Genomic DNA, 21,017 nt, shown 5'->3' on the forward strand with positions numbered 1-21,017 from the left:
TGTAGTGCGAATGATCCTCTGTATTGTGAATGATCCTCTGTAGTGTGGATGATCCTCTGTGCTGTGAATGAGCCTCTGTGGTCTGAATGAGCCTCTGTGATGCGAATGATCTTCAGTGGTGCGAATGATCCTCTGTAGTGTGAATGATCCTCTGCAGTGCGAATGATCCTCTGTAGTGTGAATGATCCTCTGTAGTGTGAATGATCCTCTGTAGTGTGAATGAGCCTCTGTGGTCTGAATGAGCCTCTGTGCTGTGAATGATCCCCTGTGGTGTGAATGAGCTTCTGTGGTGTGAATGATCCTCTGTGGTGTGAATGATCCTCTGTGGTATGAATGATCCACTTCCAATCCCTGACCCACCACTCCCCATCCCTGACCCACCACTCCCCATCACTGACCAACCACTCCCCATCACTGACCCACCACTCCCCATCACTGACCCACCACTCCCCTTCACTGACCCACCACTTCCCATCACTGACCCACAACGCCTAATCACTGACCCATCACTCCCCATCACTGACCCACCACTCTCCATCACTGACCCACCACTTCCCATCACTGACCCACCACTCCCCATCACTGACCCACCACTCCTCATTAGTGACCCACCACTTCCCATCCCTGACCCACCACTCCCCATCCCTGACCCACCACTCCCCATCACTGACCCACCACTCCCCATCACTGACCCACCACTCCCCATCACTGACCCACCACTCCCCTTCACTGACCCACCACTTCCCATCACTGACCCACCACTTCCCATCACTGACTCATCACTCCCCATCACTGACCCACCACTTCCCATCACTGACCCACCACTCCCCATCACTGACCCACCACTTCCCATGACTGACCCACCACTCCCCATCACTGACCCATCACTCTCCATCACTGACCCGCCACTCCCCATCACTGACCAACCACTCCCAATCAGTGACCCACCACTTCCCATCCCTGACCCACCACTCCCCATCACTGACCCACCACTCCCCATCACTGACCCACAACGCCCAATCACTGACCGACCACTCCCCATCACTGACCCACAACGCCTAATCACTGACCCATCACTCCCCATCACTGACCCACCACTTCCCATCACTGACCCACCACTCCCCATCACTGACCCACCACTTCCCATGACTGACCCACCACTCCCCATCACTGACCCATCACTCTCCATCACTGACCCACCACTCCCCATCACTGACCAACCACTCCCAATCAGTGACCCACCACTTCCCATCCCTGACCCACCACTCCCCATCACTGACCCACCACTCCCCATCACTGACCCACAACGCCCCATCACTGACCCACCACTTCCCATCACTGACCCACAACGCCTAATCACTGACCCATCACTCCCCATCACTGACCCACCACTCTCCATCACTGACCCACCACTTCCCATCACTGACCCACCACTCCCCATCACTGACCCACCACTCCTCATTAGTGACCCACCACTTCCCATCCCTGACCCACCACTCCCCATCATTGACCCACCACTCCCCATCACTGACCCACCACTCCCCATCACTGACCCACCACTCCCCTTCACTGACCCACCACTTCCCATCACTGACCCACAACGCCAAATCACTGACCCATCACTCCCCATCACTGACCCACCACTCTCCATCACTGACCCACCACTTCCCATCACTGACCCACCACTCCCCATCACTGACCCACCACTCCTCATTAGTGACCCACCACTTCCCATCCCTGACCCACCACTCCCCATCACTGACCCACCACTCCCCATCACTGACCCACCACTCCCCATCACTGACCCACCACTCCCCTTCACTGACCCACCACTTCCCATCAGTGACCCACCACTTCCCATCACTGACTCATCACTCCCCATGACTGACCCACCACTTCCAATCACTGACCCATCACTCCCCATCACTGACCCACCACTCTCCATCACTGACCCACCACCTCCCCATCACCTCTTGACACCGACGACCCATAGATGCAATCAAGTTGTCAATAACACGCTGTTGGATGTGCTGCAATTCATGCTGAAGTGCATCAAGAAGCGCCGGAAGTGTTTGGGGCGGTGGATTCCTTCTGCGAACGCGTCGATCCAACTCGTCCCACAGATGCTCAATCGAGGACAAAGCTGGTGACCGGGCTGGCCAAGGTAATGTGTGGATGTTGTTGTGGTGTAAGAAGTCCTGACAAACACGTACAATATGCGGTCGAGCGTTGTCCTGCTGGAACTGTCCGCCATGAACGTTGACGTGAGGAAGAACGTAAGGCTGTCAATGCACCTGCAACATGCACGAGAGGCGTCCTACCACCGTGATGAATTCCAGCCCATACCATGACACTCCCACCGCCAAATGGGACAACCTGCTGCACACAGTTGGGGGCATAACGTTTACCCCGACGTTTGTAGACACGTGCGCGCCCATCAGCACGTGTGAGTAGGAAACGGGACTCGTCAGTAAACAGTACATTTCTCCACCTTGCACGTGCCCATCTAACCCTCTGTTGGCACCAAAGCAGACTCCCACCGCCAAATGGGACAACCTGCTGCAAACAGTTGGGGGCATAACGTCCACCAGATGACGTGGGGTCAAGACATGACGTCGAACAGGTCTTCGTGCTAAAAGTCCATCCTCCCTCAGTCTGTTGCGTACCGTTTGATCTGATATTCTGCGTACCCCAGGGATCTGTGTGGTTGTAGACGTGGCTGTGGTAGTGTGGTAGTGGCGGAGGTGTCGCAGCCGGATGTATCGATCTTGTGCTTGGGTCGTCACCCTTGGTCTTCCTGACCTTGGACTGTCGTCAACTCTGTTGGTGTTGTTGTATCGGGACCACAGTGCGGAGATTGTCTGTCTGGATACGCCAAAGTGCCTGGCCACTTCTTGCTGAGTTGCTCCAGCTTGTATTCTCCCAATGGCGTTGTTCCGTTGAGCTGCATTCATTCTTGGCATTCTGTCATCGCCTCTCCTGCCGTTATAAGGACTGTATGAACAGCCGTTGATGTGGATTTTTATACCCATTCAGCAGGGGGGCCTTCATGCCTAAATGCAGGATCCTGTGCTGCACGTTTTTTACAGGCGGTTGCGTTTGGATGTAGCTGTAAAATTGATCCCCAAACGGTACGTTTATGTGCTTTGCATGTGTTTTTGCCAATTATAGACACATCATCTTTCTGTTTGACTTATTTGGTTCTCATTTAATGTAACTATTTTAGATATTTGGCAAAAGGTGGTTTTACATCTATGTCAAGTTTCTTTTTTTGAAGAGTATATAATCAAATGGAGTTATATGCGTATGTTTAACGACATACATTCATATAAGAGTGAAGTTTGGTAGCTACAGTGGTGGTGTGACAATTTTTATTAGAGAATCGTGGGTCATTGATGAATATTTAACAAGGATATATGAACATTTTGAAAATACAGTAGTTTTCTTATTTAACACATCAAGATTAGGTATTGACAAGGATACAATCTTGATTCTGACATATCTATCACCTGAGAACTAGCCTGTCTATGAGGATAAAGATAGAGATGGTATGTCAGTATTGGAGGACTATTTGACAGAGATTGTACATGATCACCCACAAAAGGAACTCTTTCTTGCTGGTGATTTGAATGCCAGGACCAAAACCTTCCTTGATTACATACCTGAAGATAACATTGATTTTATCCAAAAGGAAATTGATGATTACCCAACTGACAGCTTTGAAGTACCAAGCAACAATAAAGATTCTGATAACTGCAACAATTTTGGTAAGAGACATGTTGAATTGTGCAAATTTATCAGTATACATATATTGAATGGAAGATATCACAGAGACAAGCAAGGTGAATATATACATGCATTACACACAATGGTGCCAGTACTATTGACTATATGATAGCTTCCCCTAGCCTCATTCCATGTATATCTGACTTTGGAGTAGGTGAGCGAGATGAGTCAAATCACTTCCCAGTGTTTTGCAGGTTTAATTTTGCTCATAATGATTGCAGTAATGTACAAGTCAACAAGTACAATGGTGATTCTCTGCTTAGTGAACTTGAAGTTAATCCCTGGTACAAATACCCATGGAAGGAAGATAATAAAGATGTCTTTAAATCCAAGTTTAAAGACTTGTATGACCTCCTCAAAGATGAAATTGAACAGATAATGTTCAACAGATGTTAATACTGCACTCTGTCGACTTGTGAATGTCTACCAAGAAGCAGCATCTATAAACAAGAGACTTTACTGTTTTCCTTCAACCCATAATAAATCTAGACAGATTAGTCAACCACTTTGGTGGGACTGTGAACTTGAAAACTAAAAGAATGAAAAATACTGTGCCCTGAGAGGACATAGAGACTATTGTTTAGATATGGGTTCAGGGAGTTGCGATCTAAACTCAAGAAAACTTTTGCACTTAAAAGACAATCTTATCAAAATCAACAGCAACAAAAACTAATTGAATCAAGAGCTAATCCTAAATTATTCTGGAAATTGTTAAAGCAAGGGAGACAATCACAATTGCTAGTTGGAATTAGAAACGATTAATGGATGAAGCACTTTTCTTCCCTCCTCCACTCAGAAAATAAACCCATCTTACCTCCATCAATTGACACAGATAATTATGTAACTGATGATACCCCGGCACATGAAGAATTAAATCAACCTAAAACAAATCAAGAAGTTGAACAACATATCCAAAAGCTTGCAAATAATAAATCACCAGGACCTGATGGTATTGTCTCTGAATATTTCAAGAATACAAAAAATATAATTTTACCTACATTGACTGCTCTCTTTAATGAAATACTTGACAATGGTGTGTTTCCAAATGCTTGGAATAGATTGATCATTTGCCCTCTTTTTAAGTCTGGAGACAAGCATGATGTAAACAACTGCAGGGGAATATCCTTGATTGACAACATTTTTAGTCTGCAGGCAATAACTCAAAATATGCAGGGAGAAGAAAGGGGAGATTTTACTGCCTCTTTGTTGACTTTTCAAAGGCATTTGACACCATAAGACATGATAGATAATCTACTGAAAAGCCTACATGATGTTGGGATCAAGGGTAAACTGTTCAACATAATTTCATCAATGTATTCAAGTCTGTGTGCTTGTGTAAGGGCTTCAACTGGACTAACTGATTATTTTGAATGTAATATTGGCACCCGGCAGAGCTGTATTTTGGGTCCACAACTATTTATGATATTCATAAACAAGCTTTAATTCAACTTGAAGACTGTGGAGGAGAAGGTGTTTTTATATTACAAGATTTTAAAAATGTTTCTGCCATAATGTTTGCAGATGATGTTTCATCTGTATCATATTCAGCAGTTCAACTACAAAAGAAAATTGATGCTCTACACTTATTCTGTTTACAAACTGGTATGAAAGTCAATCTGAAGCAGACAAAAGTAATGGTATTTAGAAATGGTGGTCCCCTAAGAAGTTGTGAAAAGTGGTCATATAATGGTGAAATCATTGATGTTGTTCCATTTTACAGATATTTAGGAATTATGTTCACCCCCGAACTTGTGTGGACCCAGGCTCAAACATGTTTAGCTGCTCAGAGTCCCAAAGCTGTGTTTGCCATAAATAGATATCAGAAGAAACTTGGTGATATTCCATGCAAAGATTTATTCAAAATTATTGATAGTATTGTAACTCCTATCCTGTGCTATGGCTCTGAAATCTGGGATGTTAATTACAGCAAACTCATTGAGGATATTCAAGTTAAGGTGTGCAAATTAGTTCTTAAAGTGTCAAGAAATACATGTAATGTGATGGTGCTTGGTGAGTGTGGTAGAGCTCCTTTACAGCTTACATATATGACAAGAGCTGTGAAGTACTGGCGCAGGCTGATACAACTGAGCCCGGAGAGACTACCACATATCAGTGTTACAAGATGCTAGCTGTTCTGGATGATTCAGATCGCACCACCTGGTCGCACACACATTAAAAATATTTTATTCAGATTTGGATTTGGATATGCATGGATAGCACAAGAAGTTGGGGATAAAATTGTTTTTATTTCCATGTTTAAACAGAGACTATTTGACAACTTGCAGCAAACCTGGAGTGTAAATGTGAACAGTTTATCTGACTCTTATTCCTATAAACATTTTAAATCACTACTAAATGTTGAATATTACTTAAATTCACCACTTCCATCTCACTTAAAAAGGATTTTTAAGTAACTTTCCAATAGCAGTAAATACTGGAAGATACCATGCCTAGCCATATGAAGAAAGACTTATTATTAATTTGTGAATCCTACAGCTCCCTTCATAATGCACTTTTAGATAAATATATTACCTCTAACCTTCAGCATAACTTTATCTCTATTATTTCCTCAGATGCATATGACACCTTATATAAAATATGTATTTTTTTCCAAAATCTCATCAACTTAGGGTAAATAGTAAATAATCCACTGCGAATTTATAAGTATAATAAAACATTAAATAATGTAAATTTTCCCAGTTTGTAAATATGTCATTTTGCGCAGGCTTAATGTATTCCTGCATATGTGTGTATTTTGGGCCAGTGGCCTTTTATTGAATAAATTGTCTGTGTGTCTGTCTGTCTGTCTGCCATACATTCAATGCAAAAAATAGCCTGCCGTAAATGACGAAAACTGATTTTTCTCTATGACGTCAAAAGGCGACAGAGAGGTTACACACGAAAAAAGAAAAGGGGGCATAACTCCGCTATGCTTAGCTCCAGTTTATTTAAACTCAGGTCACTTGGTGAGAATTAGCTGTGGGTAAGGACAGTATATTTTCGTGGTATTTTGTTCACGAGTAACCAAACTATTCCAACACAAATATTGATTTTGAAACTGTATACTCCCTTATATTACCGTAAGAAATTATGAAACTTACTTAATATAAAAAGAAGTAAAAGCGAAATGAATGGCCCTATCTAAGCTGTTAATTAGTCCTTAGATTACAACATTCTTCTGACTGTGCAAGTGTAATTTGGCTTATGTTGCACCATTATTAATGGAGTACTAGTCTTATGATCAAATGTAATGAAATACTAAAAACATGACACCGTTCTATTTTGATGTCATGGCTGGTTTTATATCTTTGACAGCGTCGGAGAAAGACGACACTGGTATTTTGATTAATATATATATACCTCCCCTAATTACTTTTTACTATTCTTGGAGAAAGAAAGTAAACAGTTTAATACCCTGTGATCACAATATTTAGAAAAAGAGGAACATTTTGATTATATAATGCAAAACGAGAGGAATAATTCGTAAATAGTTTGTGACAACGCGCTCCTGCGAATCGTTAGATATCGCTGTTATGTTTATCAAACGACCTAAAAAAACTATTCCAAGACCAAGACAATTCTCCTGGAAATGTGTGCGTATATTTTAATGCAAAATATCCATTTTGATATAGTTATAAAAATTCAGTTTTAGTTTTAAAATAAAATGAAACGGCTATTCATGGAAGTTGTTTATATGAACTTATAATATTGACTTTGACACTCCCAAGAAATTTCTGTTGAAAAATATCAAATCATAGCAATGTATTTATTTTTAATTCCCTAATTCTTCCTATAATTCTCTTCACATGCATATTCTGAACGAATAGACGAATGGATAGCTAAAAAAGGGGGAAAATGCTACACTGTAAAATATGTATTTTGCTTTGTTTACATTTCAAACAAGTGCAGTTTTTCGAGCACAGCGTTGTTTTCACACCTAACTTATTTTGCTTGATTTGATCTTGGCACTTTGTATCGGTGACAGAGACCATGTGTCATTTGATTATAAAATGTATGAGGAATTCAAGGATGTATGTATCACAGCTGAGTTTGAAATACGCGTAATGTTACAGGCGTCTCATTACCGGTAAGCTACATGTGAAACGTGATTTTGTAAACACTATCTAATATGGCGGAAAGTTCACAGTATACAAAACTGTGAAGTGTATCTGTGTGTCTGATGTATTTGAATTTTATTCGACTTCAAAGTGAGGTTTGAAGAGAGGGGACATATATACCCCTCTGGCATCCTGCCCCTGAGGGTGAAAAACAACAACAAATAACCAAAACCCTATCTATAGCTCTGAATTCATCTGGGAAATCTGGTCAGTCGTGAGACGAGAGTGTAAAGAAGGTGTCACCGACTGGGAAGTAGCTTGATTGTAATGGTAAAATGGGAGAGAGAAAATAAATATCTCGCCAATCAGAAATATTTCTTTTTAAATTTCAGCAGCAATAATATGCAACACATCTCTGTTTGTTAATCTGTATCGCCCACATGAGGTCTGTGCTGTACTTGAATATGTCGCAAAGCCAGCATTGTGCCGCCCTGTGAATTACTGATATCGTATTTAGCAGAGAAAACAGCAGGCAGCTTTAGTGTTTAGACCTAAGCCGGAATGCCGTGACGTCATCGACAGTGTGACGTCACTGTCATTGTACATTTGGCGCCACGTCAGCTGGGCGAACCTTGGCTCGGTCTGAGGTCACCGAGTGCAGCGAGATGTAAACAAACAGGTTTGTTTGTGTTTTTCACGATTAATTACAAACTTATGGCGTAAAATTAACACAGAAACATATGACGACCTGCATGAACATATCACGAGGTGCGGTGTTTACATACCAATCACACATCGTCTCTATTTACACTCAGTTAACAATTTTCTTACCTGATCATGAGAACTTCCAAACACAACAAATGACAAAATGTCTGACAAAGTTTTTACAAGTTTTATTCATCTCCAAAAACAACAAACAGTTTAACGTTAATAAAGACATATGTACACACGACGACGTGAACGGCACACCACGTCACTGTCAGGTCTCCCCCCATCGTCCACACAAACACGACACTGACGTCACTGAGCGCCGCGGGACACGAGGAGATCCAACACTCGCGTATGTCCCCTGCGTCTCGCCAGGTCGGCCGCCGTCAACCCCCTGTTGTTCCTGGCGTCGATGTCCACCACGTGCAGAGACAGCACAAACTTCACCGTCTCCAAGTGACCTCCCCAACAGGCGTAGTGAAGGGTGTTGTAACTGTGCCCGGTCACCAGTGACACATCGGCCCCTTCACTCACCAGGAGCTCCACCACGTCTCTGTGTCCCCCGTATGCTGCCCACATCACCAGTGTCATGCTCCACCCTCCCCACCTACAGTTGACGTCCACGCCCTGAGACACGAGCCGCTTCACCTCCTCCAGGTTCCCGGCCTTGCTGGCGTCACAGAGGTGCTCGCAGTCTGCTGGTGATGGAGTCGCTGTAACACAAAGTAAACTCTGTACACTTCCAGACATCTTCGTCATACATCAACATGGTTCACACCTCAACATGGTGACACGTGACACGGTACGTCATCAACCACTTCCGACATGGCTGACAACACAAGGATCAAGGGGAAGGACGACAGCTGGTTCATGTAATCAAGGATTATGTGGTCAATGTTTAGAATCTTTCTGTCACATCCAGTTGTTGTAACATTATTCTATGTGTGGCTGGAGAGTGTCAACGTTTGATGAACTGAGCTTTATGAGATGATACTGTCAGTACAGTTGCTGTTTGGAAATATTAGATAGATCTTATAAGACATGAAATTGGAGTATGTCAGTCTGTTTGTTTGTTGTTTTACGCCGCACTCAGCAGTAGTCAAGCAATAAGATGGCGGAGTCGGATGAAGACTGACAGTCCAGTGGTTGACAACATGAGCACCGATCTACACAACTGGAATACGATAATATGCAAGAAGCAAGTCAGAACCCTCACGGGTCTATACCCCAGCTTGTTAATTGTTGGGGGGATTAAAGTGTGGGCTTTCTACCTGCTGGGTTCTCCCACCTACCCTGTGTAGCAGGCTTTTTTGTGGTCGTCACTGGTGTACTCGCTGTCTGACTCGGGTCGCTCGAGGCTGAAACACAGAACATGCTGTTCAGAAAACAATACAAACTAAATAAGCATTATAGATACAAGATATTCGACAAAGTTTGTGTTTTTAAAATTTGACTGATGAATACAATTTCAAAACCATTCATCTTAGTAGAGGTATAAATATAAGGTCGTCTAGCGACTAACAAATCACTCAAACGACTAGATTCTATCATAAATACAACACAAACGTTGAGATTGCTGTTAATCTGAGCCGCGCGTCAGTACAGGCTTGTTGGATTGAGCCTTATGGTGCTACTGCCAGTACAATTGACTTGTTACAAATTATTAGGATAATAAGAGATTACATTTATCAGCTTGTTATTGTAGAGACTGTTCATATGAAGGTTTTTGGAGTGAACTTTCAGGCTTATATTTGTTACATGTTGATGTGACCTCATCTCGTACAAAGTTGGACAGTGACAGTATCTACCACCTGCTGGCTTCTTCCACCTACCATGGGTCGTCACTGTCGTCGTCTGTGCAGCCCTTTCTCCGTGACTCGGGTCGTTCGAAGCTGAAACACAAAATATGCTGTTCATTAGGGTTGGGTGAGTTGGGTTTTACAGGTTCTTAGCAATATTCCAACAATATCTGGGCGGGGAACACCAGACATGGGCTTCGCACATTGTACCCATGTGGGGGAATCGATCCCGGTTTTTCCGCGCGAAGAGCGAATGCTTTAACCACTAGGCTACCCACCACCCAAAACCCCCATATATGCTGTTCAGAAAACTATATATTGCAGGTAAACATTATAACTACTGGCCTCAGAGAAGCTTTTGCCTTCAACAAATGTGTGACTTTCAAATTTATTCACTGATGAACATAACTTATAATACATTTGTTGCAGTAGATGTATTATTAATATACCATAGCATGGTGACTGACACATTTTGGAAATCACTTATATTTATTAGATTTAGATTGCTTTTATTTATTTAATCACTTCCTGAATAAACCTAAGCTGCACACTGCCTCTGTGCTAACTGCTGAGATATATCTCTTCTCTTGGTTGAAGTTGCAGGAACTGAATAGATTATTTTGTTGTCATAAATAATATTATCATACAACATAAATGAACATTACTACATCAGCGATAGAAATTGGAACTCGTCCTATATTCCTTGCCAAACATCCCAATAGTTCAGATATCATAACGACTAGGCTTGTAAACATATGTTATTTTTAGGGTTTTATATGTTACCATTATGAGGACTAAGGACTAAACATCTCAGTTTATATTAGTGTACACAGAATACACAGAATATGTGCATTTATTATTTTGGAACTTTACAACATGGTATTACATCAGCTACCTACCCTTAATTCCCAATTATGGAATGATTAGTATTTTAGTCTGACTTCGTTAGTTGTGGGTGGAATGGTCCCCGCAAGTTGGTGCGTTGTTGCATAATATCTGCATTTGAGTATCAATACTGTGAATAGCAAACCTACTTCGCTCATACAGGTCAAATACTGTTTTCTAATTTGCATTGCCTGCTATGTTATTACTGTATATTTAAATTATACTCAGGTATTTGTTGTGAGTGAGAATCAATGCACATCCGTTATATATATTTTGACCAGGATATGACGCCCACCAGTGTAATTCTAGAGGGAAAAATATATTTCTCGTGCATTTCAACGTCTGTGGACAATGGACATTTTACACAATTGTTACATCGTCAAATCGACAACTGTCTTGATGGTTTCTCTGTGTACATATTGCCTTTGCCAATTGATGATAACAGGCTACTAAATGTAGAGTGCTGCGACCTATCGTAAATTATTTGTTGTTCCAAGTGACTTTGCTTGATGTTTTAGTCCCCACCCTCCCCAAACACACTCTTAACTAGACTCTGAAACTGGTGCATTTTACGTCGTTTGGTGTCTCGGGCTACATAGTATTACAAATGTCGATACACGACATGCTACAGAATAATATGTCAGTGATGACATTTTCATGATGATATACAATGGGGCATACAATGAATGTAAAAGAGCAACTAAACAGGTCTAGTTGACTAAGCGCGTGTGCAACACAGTGGTAATTCAGTGTCAGGAAAACTCTTTGCAACACTGTCATAATTCAGCATTCCGAGCGATGGCGGCAGTACACCCATCAGAGATCCGCTTACTATCTGAGGCAAAACTGTCGCCGGCACTACAAGATGTTTGATACGGTGTTTGCTTGTGTAAAGAAGGGAATAAACATGTGGCTCTATAAAGTGATAAGACTGAAATGCCGATTGCCCGTGTGACATGCGCCAAATTGTTTTCGCATTTAACGTCCGTTCTAACTAACTCATACAAAAACGAGAATCATGCACATTTGCCCTTATATATTCTACATGTCCTTGCCATTCTTTAAAAACAATGTAGTGTCCTGCAGATATACAATTGTTCCACATAATATTTAGAGGATTAGAAGAACAAAGCTGCACGCCTTGAGTGTAAAAATAATATGGCTGACACGTTTGGCCATTCTATGATGCAGAACAACGTTTTAAAAATATGAGCGAAAAAACGCATCCGACACTTGACTGAACAGATTTAGAATAATATCATATTGTCTTCAGTCTCAGTTGTAAATAATTCTTATTAGTTCAGAGATGAAACGTACAAGCATATATTTTGCAATATAGATCTACTGATTAAAATAGAACAAGCTTTTCAGTTGAAACGAGGTATGAATGTTTACGTCCAGACGTTTGTTATCCCCGGTGACAGGCTAAACAAACGTCTGGGTGTAAACATTGTGTGAAGCACAGGACCATGTAGATTCTAACAATAAAAATATAATAAAACTCGCAAAAAAATCATAGACGATTATATTATTATTGTTACATGGTCCTGTGTGTGAAGCAAGCACCCGATTCCTTCAAAATGTATTCTGTTGTACATCAATCTTGGTATATTTACAATGTTAGTTTCATTTACGAAGTACGAACTGAAAACTTACCCACCGTTTACGTCCTAACACGAGCGACACATCTCACTGCCAGTTAAGAAACGCCTTGACTGGCGAAGGGGCGAGCTATGACGTCAGTGTGACGTGTCTGGTTATGAGCATGGCATAGTTTGGCGCTCGGCTGCTTGTGCCGATCACTCTGTTATAGTTACAACACACCGAGGCGATTTGTTTGGGCAGTAAGAGCACGGTTTGGCTTGGCATTTGATTGACAGACAAAAGGACCGAGGGGCGGAGCCCCGAGGTGATCCTTTTGTCTGTCAATCAAATGCCAAGCCAAACCGTGCTCTTACTGCCCAATCAACGAGTAGGTGGGTGTGTTGTAAGTGACTTGTAGCACGGGTTGCGACAGTCATTCCAAAATTGTGCGAGTTTGTGTAAAATTTAGTGACGTATAATATGACGTTAACGTTTAACTTTTGATCTAATTGTAATATCAAGTGTAAACTTTGGAATTTTAGAAATGTCAACTATTAATTTTCCGAATTTAGCAAAATGCGTTCTGTGTCCAGTTGTTTTTATGTTTGACAGTTACATTGTAATCTTTTAATTAAGTTATGAACATTTCTATTGCTTTTTGTTGTTTATTTACGTTATTACTCTTGAACACTGTGTACAACACTAAAGAAACATTGTAAGTTTGAAATTTCTTAGGCGGGGCTTGCTGATCTTGGCATCAGCCAATGGTAATAATCTTTAACAAACCGTGCTCTTACTACCATGATATAGCACGGGTAAGATCAAAGGTACCGCTCGCAAACCGTGCTACAAAAGATAATACAGTGTGGAGTGATACAAGATCTACAAGTCTTACTACCGTCTTACCATATTTCGTTTCAGATTGCATGTTGAGGTAAAAAATTAGGCCTACTTCATTGATTAAAGAAATCTACCTCATCATCGTGCGTAAAATATGTCTTTATTTTTATTCTAAGATGCTTTGCTAAAAGATCAAAGGCACCGACTATACTTTATCCTGCGACAAAGCATTGTGTCCGCGTGAAGATCCGGGGTAGAATAGGTCTTGAGCAACCCATGCTTGCCGTAAATGGTGACTATGCCTGTCGTAAGAGGCGACTAACGGGATCGGGTGGTCAGGCTCGTTTACTTGGTTGATGCATGTCATCGATCCCAATTGCGTGGATCGATGTTCATGATATTAATCACTGGATTGTCTGGTCCAGATTCGATTATGTACAGACCACCGTCATTTAGCTGGAATATTGCTGAGTGCGGCGTAAAACAACAAACCAACCAAACTAACTGTGCGACAGCAGTCACAAAATTGTTCGATGCGGGCGTCGGCCCCGGTGCCCTACGAATTAATTATATATATATATATATATATATGTCTTCAGCATGGATCGATGCTCATGATATCAATCAATGGATTTCCTGGTGTTGACTCGATTATTTCCAGACCACCGTCATATAGCCGCTGTTATAAAAAAATAAATGTCAAAATCCGTCGTTTTTCTGCATGTTTTCTTTAATATCAACACACTGGACAGATAAAAAAATAGGACCTATTATAATAAACTAATCATTTTAGTCGTGTTGTATTATATTTTTAACGTAAATATGTCTCTGAGCGTAAGGAAATACAGGCAATCAAGTGGACCAGCCCGTCAGTTAGCCTGTTGGAGGATTTTCAATTTACCGCATGTTAATACAGATTTGATTTTAAACCCCTCTCCAAGACAAACAATTGATCATTTTTAAATTCTGCAGCTTAGAAAATTAATAAAGTTTGCTCTAGCCGCACGTATAGTGTAATACAGTATAATTTTGCAACTAAACTATTATAACGTCAAAGCACCGCAAGCGTCCTCGTGCTTTAACTATAATAGTTAAGGGTAACACTATACTTTTAATGGGGGTAGAGCAAACTTTATTTCTTAACTAAAACTCAACAGTGTGATTAAATGACTTTTTAAGATAAATTAACAGAAGGCAAGGTAACAACAAGTACCTACTTTTAACGTCTTTGAGAATGCTTAGATGCAAGTTTCTTTACCTAATTCTTTTTCCAGATAGACGTGTGAGATATTAAAAGGTAACATTCTCAATAGCTCCATTGGCTTTTACCATACTAGTACACACGCACATTCCATTCCGCCATCCCTGTCGCTCACGACCGACTCCGTGGTCTAGTGGTAGAGGTCGGAAGGTCCGGCGTTCGATCCCCGGCCGCGTCATACCAAAAAACGTTAAAAGATGGTACTTGTTAATACCCAGTCTGGCGCTCTCGGCATAAACAGGCTTAAACAAGAACTGGTCGGCTCGAAGTCAGTATACTGTGTCTGAGTTGGGTATTCATGTTAAACTGCGGCATGGTGTCTCAGTGAGCTAGCACTGTAAATCGGCATCAGTCCGGAATAGTACAAGCAGCCACACACATATACTGAACCAAATTTAAAACTTCACAATCCTAAAATTTTAACATCTTGACCAGTTATCATTGTGGGCCCTTATTGTGTATTAAACAGTAATGGCCACGTATTGTCTTCAGATAACACCCGTTTTTGTGCAGGTGAATCGATCAAAATATTTTTTTCAGCCATAGTTGTTAACAGTCATTAACAAAAAAAGAAAAACACAAGAAAACAAACGTCTTTACGACCATTTGTCATGCCACGCCTTTCAAATGTGCAACGTGAACGTGCCATCGGCATTTTGCAGACGGGAACGTCCGTAGCTCAAATCGCAAGGACGATGGGTTGTAGACTGTTTATGATTTACAGACGCGTCTGCAGCAAACAAGTACCACCGCTGATCGCCCTCGGCCAGGTCGACCACGTGTGACGTCACATGCAGAGGATCGTCAGGTTGTCTACGTCACCTCCGTAACCGATTTTTGACGGCTACATCAACCAGAAATGAACTGTTTATGGGTAGACTCAGTGCGCAAACTGTTCGAAACCGTTTGAGAGCTGCTCACCTTCAAGCACGACGGCCATACTGCGGGCCGATTCTGACTCAATTTCACAGACGTCAACGTCAATTATGGGCACAGCGACACTTATGATGGACTCAGAGGAATTGGAATCAAGTCGTCTTCAGTGATGAATCCCGATTTAATCTTCGATTTACTGATGGTAGGGCGAGGGTGTTGAGGCGCCGTCATGAACGTTACGCCCAATATTGTGTACAGGAAGTTGACATATTTCGAGGCGGAAGTGTCATGGTGTGGGGTGCTTTCTGTGGCAATGCACGTTCCAGGCTTCTTGTCATCCGTGGCAACCTCAACGCTGCTGCTTACCGCGACCAGGTACTGGCACCAGAACTTCTGCCTTTTATGGCAGCACATGGACCCGGTTTGATCTTCCAACACGACAATGCCAGACCCCACACAGCAGTTTTGACAAGAAATGTCCTTCAGAATGCGGGAGTCAACGTCATGGACTGGCCGTCAAGGTCTCCCGACCTCTCCCATCGAACACGTCTGGGATGCTCTTAGCAGAAGTCTGCGCACTCTCCAGAACCAACCACAGAATTTGCAAGATATTGGCACCATTTTGCAGCAACAATGGCGTCGTCTTCCCAATCATGTGTTCACAAGCAAGCATCATAAGGTCCATGCGGAGGCGTTGTGTGGCAGTTGTCAACGCACATGGTGGCCATACACGCTACTGAACTTGTGTGCCATCAGATTTTCGTGCTTGAGACTTATGATTTGAACTGCTGATGTTATTACCGAATACCGTAGGTGCTTGGAACAAATTATGGTTACCACCGTTAATTAAAATCCTTCTTTGGACATAAATGATTAAAAATTACCATCTTTGATACATTTGTCCGTTGTATATCATATATGGGATTACTTTTAAAAATGTAAAGTTTGTAATTTGACTCAGTATACATGCATGCGCGTCGCTATATATAAGTGTAATAATCTTAGACGCAACGTTAAACCCAATTTCACCTCACCTCACCTGTCGCTCACATACAACTGGTGGCCATATTGCTACGTATACGTCCACACATTTGGCAGTTACGCAGCTGGGGGCACGGGTGGCCCAGTCGTCTAAGGCGCCGCAATTCGCTGTGCAGAGTCCCTTGGGCACGCCAGAAACCTATGATTGTGGGTTCGAATCCCGGTTCGCCCCAATTATGTTTCTAGGTTTGTCAGCACCTACCGTGCTCGTGGGTTTCACCAAAGTGGTTAACGTCTGAGACCTGCATCACTTCGGGCTTTCCTCCCACATTTAGCTGACACGCCGTGATATAACTGGAATACTGTAGAAAGCGGCGTTAAACACAACTCACTGATTGACTGAGTTACACAGCTTCAGTCGGCGTCCTTCATTATCAAACCTGTTTTCGTATCCTTTGCCAAATCCAGTCGCGTGATGTGCGTCCTTTGAGGTTTAGTCCATCCATGAATACACCATTAATACCATTAACTGGACAGGACAGGCTCGTCATCGAATGGGCAACTGGAGTGACCGAGGTTCGACTCGATCTATTGACTGTAACGTAACGACTCCATCTATTGACTGTAAAGTAACGACTCCATCTATTGACTGCAACGTTACGACTCCATCTATTGACTGTAAGATTGATTGTTATCTTTGTTGTTTAACGCCGCTCTCTGGACCAGACATTCCAGTGATTGACATCGTGAGCATCGATTGAGTATTTTCGCCATTCGGATACGATGACACGCATCAACCAAGTCAGCGAGCCTGACCACCCAATCCCGTTAGTCGTCTCTTACCACAAGCATAGTCGCCTGTTACATCAAGCATGATTGCTGAAGACCTACTCTACCCCGGATCTTCACGGGTATATTGATTGTAAGGACTCGATCTTTTGACTGCAAGCCTGCACTTCTTACCATGGGAACATATTTTTAAACTGGTCGAGCCCGATGTGCCAGGCCCTTGCCCTGAGACATCATTTTGGTTCATTAAAAACCATCAGACCATGAAGTCATATTTGTGTTTTGATCGGAAAATTACCGATAACAACTGACCAGTTACTTAACCTTATCACAAGCAAACACAGCACCTAAGCTATCGCGACGATAGCCACCATTTTGAATGTTGAATGTCTGAAACATTTCGGCCACTGACATAGTGATGAAGTGTTACCTTGTCGCCGTTACATTTCGTATTGCTTATATTCAAAATCTTTACTGAACATGAAATGTGACTGTAAATGAATGCGCTCAGGTATTTAACTCAGTCACAACAATAACACATGTGCATACTTAAGTCCGTAAAGAAGGAGCTATATCTTAGGATTAAAGACTCGTTGGTTATCTGAAGTTTGATGTTGTAAGCATATAAACATCATCCAAACATTATTGGGAAATATGATCTTTATAATTTATTGATAAAGGATCGTCAAAAAGGATATGCTTAATGACTATTATTTCGCGCCGCTTTTAACAGTATTTCGGTTATACCATGGTGTGTCAGCTTGATGTGGGAGGAACATCCGAAGTATGTAATAATGCTGGGATTCGAACCTACGATTATAGTTTTCTGGCACGCCGAGGGGACGCAACTCTGCACGGCGAATTTCGCCGCCAAAGATGACTGTGCCTAATCATCAACTTGTTGGAGACCGAAATGAAATGAAATGAAAAGAAATCGTTTCTTGTTTGTGCAAACACTTTGTTTGTCTGTCTCTCTGTCTGTCCCTTTGTATAAATAAGATAACTATATTCACGGGACAAAATGTGACTCAACTGGACTCCCCTAAAGGTGTCAATCTTTTTCTGCTTTGTCTCTTAGTGGGCGATACAGGTGTGAACATGCGCGACGGAACGGTCGCTATACCTGCTATAGACGAATTATCAGAATACTTATCTATATATACAGGGCGTTAGAAAACCCTTGACAATGGGGTCCTGACAATTCAATAAGGGAGACAAGTTATTTGAAAATGGAACTCAGAAAGGTGGCAATGTTTCGTCATGTGTAGTTATTCTGCGCTGAACTCCTGTATCCATGATCAGAATCTATATTTCTTTTGGGCGTTAGAAACCTGTCGACAGTGCGGTGATTCTGCAAACATTTTTCTTCCGACTTATCAGGCAAACAATTGTTTTGAAACGGGACTCAGAACGGTGGCTAGTTTGCACTCAAAATCATTATCCTTATTCTGAATCAACATTTATTTAACTCGTTGGAATGACCATGTGAATGTTGTGAGAGAATTGTGGGTTGAAGAAGTCGTGGACGCCGATGATGAGTAAGACGATGGAGGCGATGACTCGGAGACATCTGTGTTGAAAGTGATGAGCCTGGTAGAAAGCGGTCTGTCGGTGTACACTGTTGGATCAAGTGCACGTGCGACGGAAGGATATTTGCTGTTGAATTTCCGTCTACGCCTTGTCACAGATTCGTGTTACTTCGCGTGTCCCGCCGTGCTACTGCTGGAATATTGCTTAAAGCATACTCACTCACTAACTTCGCGTGTCATACAAAGATGCCTTTCACAGATATGTCAGGCACCTTTATCACACTAAGGACGTATAAATAATCAATTGATAATATTTTCATTTATATGCTTCAAAATATTTCTCTACTTTAATGTTTCGACAAGGGGGGTTCCACCGCCACTGAACCCCCCTGTGCTGTCTGTGTAAGAAAATACTGATCTGCAGACAGCTTTCGGCTTCGACCGTAATATAGAACTGTGCATGAGTGGAACGTTTTTCATTCAACAACTTCCCTACAAACGTAAAAACGTTAATTCCTGTTCGTGGATCCAGCTACTGACATCTACGCCTATGTCTGTATTCCAGTGTTAAATTAATTATTCGTACTCTGCAGGCGCTTTTAAAGCTGAATGCATGTATTTGGTGATAAATGTCACCGTTTAGCAAAATATCTAATACATGTATTAATGGTAAGCAAAATCAACGCCAAATGAAAATGGCAGCCAACATTCCAAGCAACTAGGCCCAGTGTATTTAGCCCGAAAACAAAACTATTGTCTCTGTATCATAAGTCTCCACGGGACAACTGCCATGTCAAGGAACCACCTGTTTATACTATAGATCATTTTTATACGTTGTGTTTTTCCACAATTACATGAACGAACGATCGACCTGATCGAGGTTAAACCAAGTGATGAAACTAGACTCGTGACTACAATTATATAGATTGTCACTGGAAGAGAATAACCAATCTAGAGTATCCGCCGAAACAGATTCGATTTTGTATAGAGGGCAAATAGCGGTAAAAAATATGTGAATGATTAAGTGAAAATCAGTGATGACACCAGGTGTTTGCAGGATAAGCATGTCCTGACCTACGGCTAGCGCCCGCACTATATGGTGGTATAACCTCTTACTGCAAAAAAAATATTCTCCATAAAAAAATCTATGGGTTGTGTGGGAAATTGAAATAATGCCTTATGGTTAATTGAACAGAAAGAACACGCATTTCTACGTCTTTAAACAAATGCCAATATCATATCACGTTTGGTCTGCTAGATTTTAATTTTTTCGACTTTTGAAAATCTTCATATTTATTTTTATTTCAACCCTACTTCTTTGACATTTGTAGGAAAATTTACCGCAATAATGAGCGTGAGACAGTGAGACAGTGAGATCATCGTCCTGTAGAAACATTTTGACATGCAGGTATAGATTTTCCCTCGGAAATAGCTTGAGTCGATAGTAATAGGCCATGCCTTAATCCTTCAATAGGGTGTGTCTTCGCGAAAAGAACAGATTGTGAATGAAATTCGTGATAGCATCACTTGGGACAAAACGATTCGGTTTGGTATACCGTGTGCCATTGTGTCAGGCGGACATACAGTATAGTTTGTTAACGATATGTGAAGCACGTGTATGGCAGGTCAGTGATGCCACAGATGTAAAACATTTGAGTTAATAGTGAGTCACTGATTGAGAGCATTCAATCTGAGGCCGCACAAAAGCCATGTATCGAGGAGAGGAGTTATACTTTCATAAAGAGGATGTACGTTAATGTTGTGAAGTAAACATCACAGATGAACTGGACAGATCAAAGTACAACATATCTAGACATCAATATGAAAACAATACGTTAGAATAATGGCATGTACATACATGGATGTGATACACCTGAATACAACAAACAGTTTAAACAAAATCATGCTTATATTAGTAATA

At 41.8% G+C, this 21,017-nt stretch overlaps 1 protein-coding gene across 1 annotated transcript in view; it reads right to left on the minus strand.

Annotated features, from left to right (window-relative positions):
- Positions 1–8,722: 8,722 nt before the first annotated feature.
- The window catches only part of LOC124127178 (palmitoyltransferase AKR1-like), a 65,110-nt gene continuing 52,815 nt past the window's right edge, over positions 8,723–21,017 (minus strand). Inside the window, exons 3-5 of the mRNA XM_048401939.1 lie at positions 10,385–10,444; positions 9,845–9,910; positions 8,723–9,265 (exon numbers count right to left, since the gene is read on the minus strand). Of these exons, the coding sequence (XP_048257896.1) occupies positions 8,865–9,265; positions 9,845–9,910; positions 10,385–10,444 (527 nt within the window). The 3' untranslated portion in view covers positions 8,723–8,864. The remainder of the gene's footprint in view (positions 9,266–9,844; positions 9,911–10,384; positions 10,445–21,017) is intronic.

The sequence above is a fragment of the Haliotis rufescens genome, unplaced genomic scaffold (assembly GCF_023055435.1).
Source record: "Haliotis rufescens isolate VD_foot unplaced genomic scaffold, xgHalRufe1.0.p SCAF_24, whole genome shotgun sequence".
In the NCBI taxonomy this organism is placed as follows: domain Eukaryota; kingdom Metazoa; phylum Mollusca; class Gastropoda; order Lepetellida; family Haliotidae; genus Haliotis; species Haliotis rufescens.